The sequence below is a fragment of the Sinocyclocheilus grahami genome, unplaced genomic scaffold, assembly GCF_001515645.1.
Source record: "Sinocyclocheilus grahami isolate Dianchi unplaced genomic scaffold, SAMN03320097.WGS_v1.1 scaffold117.1, whole genome shotgun sequence".
NCBI classification, from domain to species: Eukaryota; Metazoa; Chordata; class Actinopteri; order Cypriniformes; family Cyprinidae; genus Sinocyclocheilus; species Sinocyclocheilus grahami.
This window is the reverse complement of record NW_015505296.1, coordinates 991814-1001473: the sequence shown is the minus strand read 5'-3', so window position 1 is coordinate 1001473 and position 9660 is coordinate 991814. Positions and strand designations below refer to the sequence as shown.

General features: G+C 38.7%; 1 protein-coding gene across 1 annotated transcript in view; it reads left to right on the top strand.

Moving 5' to 3' along the window:
- The window catches only part of LOC107589535 (calcium-activated potassium channel subunit alpha-1-like), a 287488-nt gene that overhangs the window by 191436 nt on the left and 86392 nt on the right, over nt 1–9660 (top strand). Inside the window, 2 exon segments of the mRNA XM_016278007.1 lie at nt 5983–6067; nt 6451–6621. Coding sequence (XP_016133493.1) covers nt 5983–6067; nt 6451–6621 — 256 coding nt within the window.

Here is a 9660-nt window from a genome sequence, read left to right as displayed (position 1 = left end):
GTGCTCATGCACACTCGCAGCGCACACACATAATGCCAGGTTCACATTACTCCGTTTGCAGTGCATATGTGGTGCGTATTTTTTCCGCGCTCATGTTAACGGATAAAGCATTCACACTGCACACAGTTGCGGTCCGGCAGTGCGTTCCAGGAGCGGTGCGTCTGCAGCAGTGCAGAGATCGTTTTCACTGCAGACGCTGAATTAAAGTGACAGCGCATTGTTTGCGGTAAATATGAACATGAATTGACACGAAAATTGAGTAATTACACCATAAATGCATATAATTAAAGTCTACTGTGTTTCACAGTCAACACATAGGCTATGGCTTTTTGGCTAGGTTTAAAGGAAAAGAGCACTTTTAGATAAACAAGGCAATAATAGATGGCACTCGTGGAGGTAGGAAAACAAAGTTCTTTATGAACCGCAGGATTGCTGGTAATAAAGAATTAAATGCAAAAGGAAAGGCAGTCGAGCTGACTATTTCTGTCAGTCAATGGTAAGTTTTAATTTAGAATGTTTGTGATAATGTAAGAAAAGTAGTTTAAATGTTTTGCCACTTGCTTGAGCAACTAAATATATAAAAAATTATATATAAAAGTAAAAAGCATTGAATAATGTGGTTCTTATATTTATTGCGTTTAAACACTTCTATGAAAGATTGTATTACTGGACTGTGTAAAAAAAGAATCACAATGCTGAAAAAAGCATTTTCAGTAACAATGTTTGGATTTGAAATCAAAATAATGGATAAATGTGTTTGTGGTAAACAGCCACGGATCAGTTGCAGACTCCTGTTTGAAAGCTGCTTCTGCACCACTTATGTACCGCACATGGACTGCATACGCACTGCAAATGGAGTATGTGTGAACCTGGTGTAACACTGCCTCACATACAGCTCACGAATCAGGCTTTGTGCTGTGTGTAAGCTATTGTGCAACAATTGCACGATTGTCAAAACAAAAATGCAGTGCATAATCAAACATTTAGGAGATAAATATATATTTTTGAAAAATGTCTAAAAAAACGCCCCCCCCTCCACCCCTCAAATTTAAAAAATCCCCTCTCACAAGAGTCACCTAAGAAGGGAATTAATTTTCAAAAATGAAATTCAGGCTCTAAATATATGTCTAAAAATCTTGATTAGATCATCACTATAAATAATTCTACAAGATAAAAAGGCTTTAAAAAGATCGGTATCGGTGATCGTATCGGCAGATACTGCTATCGGTGATCTGCCTCAAAAATCCTGATCGGAGCAACCCTAGTCTTTACTGTTGCTAAATTGTGGGACATGTTTGATAATAAAATGTTGAAAGCACAATAATCCGTGCAAGAGACGCTGTTCCCCAGGCTGAAATGTGTGCTTGCGCTCCAATACGGACCGCAACTAGACAAGCAAAATATACTTTGGGCTTCGGGTACACATCCAAGCGATCAAATACACACAAAATATGTCAAAATGGCCTGCTTGGAGAGTGTTCACTTAAACACAGTTTATATCTTAAGTACAGCTGGGAGAAAATCCAATGTGTGTCTTAAAGTGACAGCAGTGACGGGCGCTTGGGCCATCAGTGTTAATCAAACAACAAAATGCAAAGAGAAAATCACTCACAGCTCTCAATCTGAATAACGTTAGCTTTAATAAGCATTAATCTATCAATTCATACAATGAAAACTCTACAGTGTTCATTTACATTTGATTACTTTATTAGAGTTCTTTTGTAGACTGTTAGTAGACCTTCATGGAAAAGTTAAAGCACTGTTTATTTCATTTTTTTAATTGTATTTGTCAATTTGTTTTACTTTGTTTCTTTGTTCATATTCTTGCTGTATCTTATCTTATGTATATAAAACAATAAAAATGCCTGCACACTGGTGCATTTACAAATTGATGTTTTATATTCAATTCATTAAATATGTATTACATTTTAGAAAATAAAGCAATGTTAATTCAGTTCTTATTTTGTTTCATATATATATATATATATATATATATATATTTAGTTGTAATACCTTTAAAACCTTAACGATACCCATCCCTACATGTGACACTGCCTTAAAATGTTGTCAAAAAGAGTTATCTTAGAAGCCAACATAATGTTGAAAACTTTACAAGGCAATAATAGATGGCACTCGTGGAGGTAGGAAAACAAAGTTCTTTATGAACCGCAGGATTGCTGGTAATAAAGAATTAAATGCAAAAGAAAAGGCAGTAAAGCTGACTGTTTCTGTCAATGGTAAGTTTTAATTTAGAATGTTTGTGATAATGTAAGAAAAGTAGTTTAAATGTTTTGCCACTTGCTTGAGCAACTAAATATATAAAAAATTATATATAAAAGTAAAAAGCATTGAATAATGTGGTTCTTATATTTATTGCGTTTAAACACTTCTATGAAAGATTGTATTACTGGACTGTGTAAAAAAAGAATCACAATGCTGAAAAAAGCATTTTCAGTAACAATGTTTGGATTTGAAATCAAAATAATGGATAAATGTGTTTGTGGTAAACAGCCACGGATCAGTTGCAGACTCCTGTTTGAAAGCTGCTTCTGCACCACTTATGTACCGCACATGGACTGCATACGCACTGCAAATGGAGTATGTGTGAACCTGGTGTAACACTGCCTCACATACAGCTCACGAATCAGGCTTTGTGCTGTGTGTAAGCTATTGTGCAACAATTGCACGATTGTCAAAACAAAAATGCAGTGCATAATCAAACATTTAGGAGATAAATATATATTTTTGAAAAATGTCTAAAAAAACGCCCCCCCCTCCACCCCTCAAATTTAAAAAATCCCCTCTCACAAGAGTCACCTAAGAAGGGAATTAATTTTCAAAAATGAAATTCAGGCTCTAAATATATGTCTAAAAATCTTGATTAGATCATCACTATAAATAATTCTACAAGATAAAAAGGCTTTAAAAAGATCGGTATCGGTGATCGTATCGGCAGATACTGCTATCGGTGATCTGCCTCAAAAATCCTGATCGGAGCAACCCTAGTCTTTACTGTTGCTAAATTGTGGGACATGTTTGATAATAAAATGTTGAAAGCACAATAATCCGTGCAAGAGACGCTGTTCCCCAGGCTGAAATGTGTGCTTGCGCTCCAATACGGACCGCAACTAGACAAGCAAAATATACTTTGGGCTTCGGGTACACACCTAAATAGCAAAATACACACACAAATATGTCAAAATGCTGTGTTTGGTATGTATTCATTTAAACACAGCTGGGAGAAAATCCAATGTGTGTCTTAAAGTGACAGCAGTGACGGGCGCTTGGGCCATCAGTGTTAATCAAACAACAAAATGCAAAGAGAAAATCACTCACAGCTCTCAATCTGAATAACGTTAGCTTTAATAAGCATTAATCTATCAATTCATACAATGAAAACTCTACAGTGTTCATTTACATTTGATTACTTTATTAGAGTTCTTTTGTAGACTGTTAGTAGACCTTCATGGAAAAGTTAAAGCACTGTTTATTTCATTTTTTTAATTGTATTTGTCAATTTGTTTTACTTTGTTTCTTTGTTCATATTCTTGCTGTATCTTATCTTATGTATATAAAACAATAAAAATGCCTGCACACTGGTGCATTTACAAATTGATGTTTTAATAAAATACAGATGACAAAATAAATTGTACTGTTGCTATGTCAGCAGAAGCAAACATCTGTGATATATGGACTTGTCTGTGGAATCAAACAAAAGCAGTTAACGATTTCTGAGATAGACGACTGCTGGACATGAGCGAAATGAAGCAAGCAAAAGTGATTGTTTTATATGGCTGGGTGGTATGACGATTAGTGTCAAATCGACAGATTTCATTTATGCCAGGCACAGCTTTCAGTGGGCAGTACTGTTTACAAAAAACGGCATGAGAAAACATCATTTCTAGTACAAGCCCTGTGATTAATTCAGGATAGTTTTTTTTCCATTTGAAATCCCTAGAAGGGTTCAGTGTATACAAAATCTAATCAACTCACTAAAACAGAGAAGGGGTCAAAGGAAAGATGCATGCGTGGGAGTTAAATACTGAAAAAATCAGACCAAACATGTCAGAGATTGTGGCTTCAGTCAGGGTTTTCAGCCAATGGCAGGTGTCACTGTCTAGACTTGAAGGGTTTTTAGTATTGTTAAACAGTCTTCTGGATGCATTCTGACGTTCATGCCTAGGGAAACTTTGTTTCTTTCTCTCTGAGCAAATTTGATTTTTTTGATCAAGTACATCTGAGATTTACACGTCTTTTAAGTTCTGAGGAAGCGTCACATTCTGCGTTTCTGAACTTAATAAGGAGTAGGATCACAGAATCATGATCTCCAGCAAGTTGCTAGTGTTTCGGGGCCCACAGGGCACTCTGGTCACAGAAACCGTTCAAGAGAGCCGACGGCGCAAAAAGTCATGTGCTGACCTGTTTCAGAATGGTTACCGTGTGAAGTTGGGCCCAGGCCAGATAAGAGACAGCAAAGAGAGTGACGGCCTGAGCTGCCTCCATGTGCTGTCTAACTGGGGTAAGACATCCTTTCTTGGGAACTTGTAGTTTAATACTGTATTTGCAGAAACTGTGCAGTTAGAATTTTTCACTTGTTTACTTTGTGCAAGAGTTTTTGTTTCCTATTGCTGAAGATAACATCAAACTTGTCTTAAAAATATTTCTGCAAAGTGAAACTGGTGAATCTTATCCGGAACCTTTTTGATTCATTTTTGTACGAATTGCAGCAGAAGCTAAGCTGCTATGTTTCTGAATAGATTATGTTTGTGAGGCTGAAGGCAGGAAAAATGCTGTTTATGTAAGAAGTCTGCTGAAGCTGGTGATATTGTTCTCTAATCTGCTTCGTGATGCACTCATTTCAGCACCTACATCTCTCTCGCTCTCACACACACAAAAGTGTGATTGTTCCATGGTGGTTCTTTCTCTGCTCTAAGCCGGAATAAACTGATTGAAGTTTATAACAACCAAAACATGTTACATTAACATTATTTTTTACACAGTTGAATCTCACAAGACAGGTCAAGTACATGTCCAAATCATATTTCAGACATTTTCAAAAAGTATGAGAACGAAACAATATTTTGCTAGTAAAGTAGTTTTGGCCAGAGGACATCTGTGCCACTAGATGGCAGCAGAGACTCTGATCGCCACTAAATCCTCAGTTTGGTTCCTGTCACAATTCATCCTTGTGATATTCTGTATGGACAGTAGATGGCTGTAGAGGATCGTGTTTAGATCTGTCAGTAATTCACTTTTTGCTCTCCTTCCTGCGGCAGGTGGAAAACTCAGGGGATCCATGGGAAAACTTTCAAAACTCTCAACCGCTCTCATATTGGGAATGTGTGTACTTATTAATGGTCACTATGTCCACGGTGGGATATGGAGACGTCTATGCAAGAACCACTCTTGGACGCCTTTTCATGGTCTTCTTCATTCTTGGTGGCCTGGTAAAATCACTTTTCCTCTTGTTGGCACTCCTGCACCCCTCCCCTTCCCCAATGCAAACAACTACCATTTAAAAATCATGCAAAATTCCTGTGATCTGACACCCTCATAACTGTCGTCTTTCCACAGTCTTGAAATTATAACACTGTTTTTACCATACCACAGTCTTCATGATAGTCCAAATTATTACACTGTTTTTACCATATTGTATATGTCCATTGTCTTTGTAATGTTTACTCCCCTGCTGTTAAGATCCATAACCTTGTTTCACCATTACAGCCCAAGTTAAGATGAAATGTACATGCATTTTGTACATTTTTGTGCTGTAATTTTTTTATGCTATATGACACTATCCCTTATTATGTTTATTGCATTTAAATTAGTATCTAAAGAAATGTATTTTGACGATAATGTTGTTGCTATTCTCTTAAAGCGGTTTCAGGAGATCCCATCCTTCTGTTTCCCTCCCCGAATTCCAACAAACACAGTGGCAGTCGGATGGCCCATAGTCCTGCTTGAACGTCACCATAGCAACAGCAGCCAAAAACACTCTTATAAGTTGGTGAACCTGTGTTCCATCTTCATAAGCACATGGCTCACTGCTGCAGGATTCATTCATCTGGTGAGTGAAAAAACACACACACGCCCCCCTCTCTCCCCATGCCCCTGGAGAAATGACACCGAGAGGAGTGCACATGCAGATTCGTGGGAGGAACACGTCTGTCCCTTTGTGGCATATGTGGTTTGTGTTGTTGTTCATCTAAAGAACTGGTGGTTTGTGGTTCTTTTTTCGTGTTTTTTTTTGTTTTGTTTTGTTTTTATCAGGATGTGCCAGAGGACATCTGTGCCACTAGATGGCAGCAGAGACTCTGATCGCCACTAAATCCTCAGTTTGGTTCCTGTCACAATTCATCCTTGTGATATTCTGTATGGACAGTAGATGGCTGTAGAGGATCGTGTTTAGATCTGTCAGTAATTCACTTTTTGCTCTCCTTCCTGCGGCAGGTGGAAAACTCAGGGGATCCATGGGAAAACTTTCAAAACTCTCAACCGCTCTCATATTGGGAATGTGTGTACTTATTAATGGTCACTATGTCCACGGTGGGATATGGAGACGTCTATGCAAGAACCACTCTTGGACGCCTTTTCATGGTCTTCTTCATTCTTGGTGGCCTGGTAAAATCACTTTTCCTCTTGTTGGCACTCCTGCACCCCTCCCCTTCCCCAATGCAAACAACTACCATTTAAAAATCATGCAAAATTCCTGTGATCTGACACCCTCATAACTGTCGTCTTTCCACAGTCTTGAAATTATAACACTGTTTTTACCATACCACAGTCTTCATGATAGTCCAAATTATTACACTGTTTTTACCATATTGTATATGTCCATTGTCTTTGTAATGTTTACTCCCCTGCTGTTAAGATCCATAACCTTGTTTCACCATTACAGCCCAAGTTAAGATGAAATGTACATGCATTTTGTACATTTTTGTGCTGTAATTTTTTTATGCTATATGACACTATCCCTTATTATGTTTATTGCATTTAAATTAGTATCTAAAGAAATGTATTTTGACGATAATGTTGTTGCTATTCTCTATGCTATATGACACTATCCCTTATTATGTTTATTGCATTTAAATTATTATCTAAAGAAATGTATTTTGACGATAATGTTGTTGCTATTCTCTTAAAGCGGTTTCAGGAGATCCCATCCTTCTGTTTCCCTCCCCGAATTCCAACAAACACAGTGGCAGTCGGATGGCCCATAGTCCTGCTTGAACGTCACCATAGCAACAGCAGCCAAAAACACTCTTATAAGTGCATTTACACCAGAGTAACTTCAGATGAGGATACCGGAAAATATACAGAAATAACACCGAAAACATTAGATTTGTATGTTCCCTTTCATGGGAACTTCGAACTGCGTCCTCTAGGTTTCCCCATAGCGACCCCTAGAGGATGCAGTGTCTCGTTCCCTACTCAGGGAACCATGGTTACATACGTAATCTGAGACGTTCCCTTTCATGGGAACTTTGAACTGCGTCCTCTAGGGGTCGCTATGGGGAAACGTAGAGTGAAGTGACATGTGGCCAAGTATGGTGACCCATACTCGGAATTAGTGCTCTGCATTTACCCATCCAAAGTGCACACACACAGCAGTGAACACACACAAACCGTGAACACACACCCGGAGCAGTGGGCAGCCATTTATGCTGCGGCACCCGGGGAGCAGTTGGGGGTTCGGTGCCTTGCTCAAGGGCACCTCAGTCGTGGTATTGAAGGTGGGAGAGAGCGCTGTACATTCAGTCCCCCCACCTACAATCCCTGCCGGTACGAGACTTGAACCCACAACCTCTAACCATTAGGCCACGACTTCCCCAATAGGACCTTTCGCACCGCTTTAGTTCCAGAACTAAATGTACAGTACTAAAGTACTGGGACGATTTTGCACTAACTATTTCTCAGTACCATTTAAAGGGTTGCTTTCACACCGACAGTGTGTACTAAGAAATGACGTAAGCCGGTCGACAGCGACGTCATTTGTGCGCGGCGTTCAACAACAGAAACAAAGAAGAACAACATTAACAGAAGGATGGAGGACGCTGTGATCGGAGCTGCTTTTGTTGTGTCTCGCGGGTTTCACAATAATGGACATGGAATTTCGACGTGTACGTAAAGCGATTGAAAGAATGAAAAGGAGGACTAAGAATCTCCAAGGACAACTGGCAGTGCTACATTTGCTACAAGTGCCTGCACTTCAGCGTCTGTCCATCTATCGCTGTTCTCCATACTTGCAAAATAAGTTGACACAATGTTTACAGTACGTTTACACGGCGTTTTAAATCATGGCGGGTGAGGGCGTTTCCATACGCGTTTGGCCAATCAATGTCTAATTGCATCACGATTAGTACCAGTTGTGCTGGTTAGACCCTGCTCCGGAGTAGGAGCTAATTTGGTTCTCAAAAAAGGCAGTCCGGTACTAAAATCGCACCCAGTTCCGGCAGTGCGAACACGCCCAAAAGTGGGTAGTTCCACAATTAGTTCTGGTAATATGAAAAGGTTCCCGCGGTGCGAAAGGCCCTAGTGTCTCGTTCCCTACTCAGGAAACCATGGTTACATATGTAACCTGAGACGTTTTGCAGGAAGTTTTTGGTAAAATTATAATTAAGTGGAAAATGCCAATTCAACTAAATTGCTATTGTGGCTGAGTAGATTGATTGCAAGAAGTAAAATACCTAGTGTAGGAGATCATGATCCGCACTCACGAAAACAGTCTTCTTTTTTCGTTTTATTTTACATTCATCGTTAATGGGAAAAGACACAAACGTTTCCACTCAATGCCTTCCTCAGTATGCAAAGCAATTCAATCCTTCCACCCACTTTTCAAATCACTAATTATATTGATGTCATCGTTCATTAGCCAATGATCAGTTACTAAAATCATTCAATCATTTCCATTTAAATACTAGACAATTTTCATGTATATACACAACACAGATCATCACCTCCACTAATACACCACACAACATATCCGTGATTAAAACAAAAATTATCTAGGATCTTATATTTATATATACTTAGAAGTAAAATACCAAAATTGAACCTAAATAAATTTGGTTACACTATTGCAATAATGGTTTAGATCAGGTAGAAATAGCTCAGTAAGGTAACTCGTGTACACATTTTACAATGAATATTTTTTGAATAATGATATCATTTTGAAACACTTTCATAGAAACGTTTAAAAAGAAATGACTCAAAAAAAGATTCAAGAATCAATATATATTGCCCAAGGTATTGATCATCCACAGGCATTCAGAAGGTCTAATGTGAAGCTTATATCGACATAATGCAGGACAGATGTGCTTCAGTTCTTGCACTAGACACGAAGTTCCAGCTGTCCAGAAGTTTCCATAGCAATCTGCTATTTCTTTTTGTTTTTGAGAAGGGCTGGAAATAATCACTGCTCTGCTTTATATCAGGTGTTCATTGAATGACTTCAGTATGGAAATGTTGTAAACCGTCAGATCTGATCAGGCAGATGTCATAATTCATCAGGGCCCTAGAGAGAGGTGAAGAACCTCTCACAACTCTCTTCGGGAGGTCAGACTGACAACTCGGGGATTAAGATCCATAGTAACACACAGCATGGAGATAAAACAGAACTTTGTCAAGGCTGCAATCTTGCAAAGTGCATCCAGCTCATTT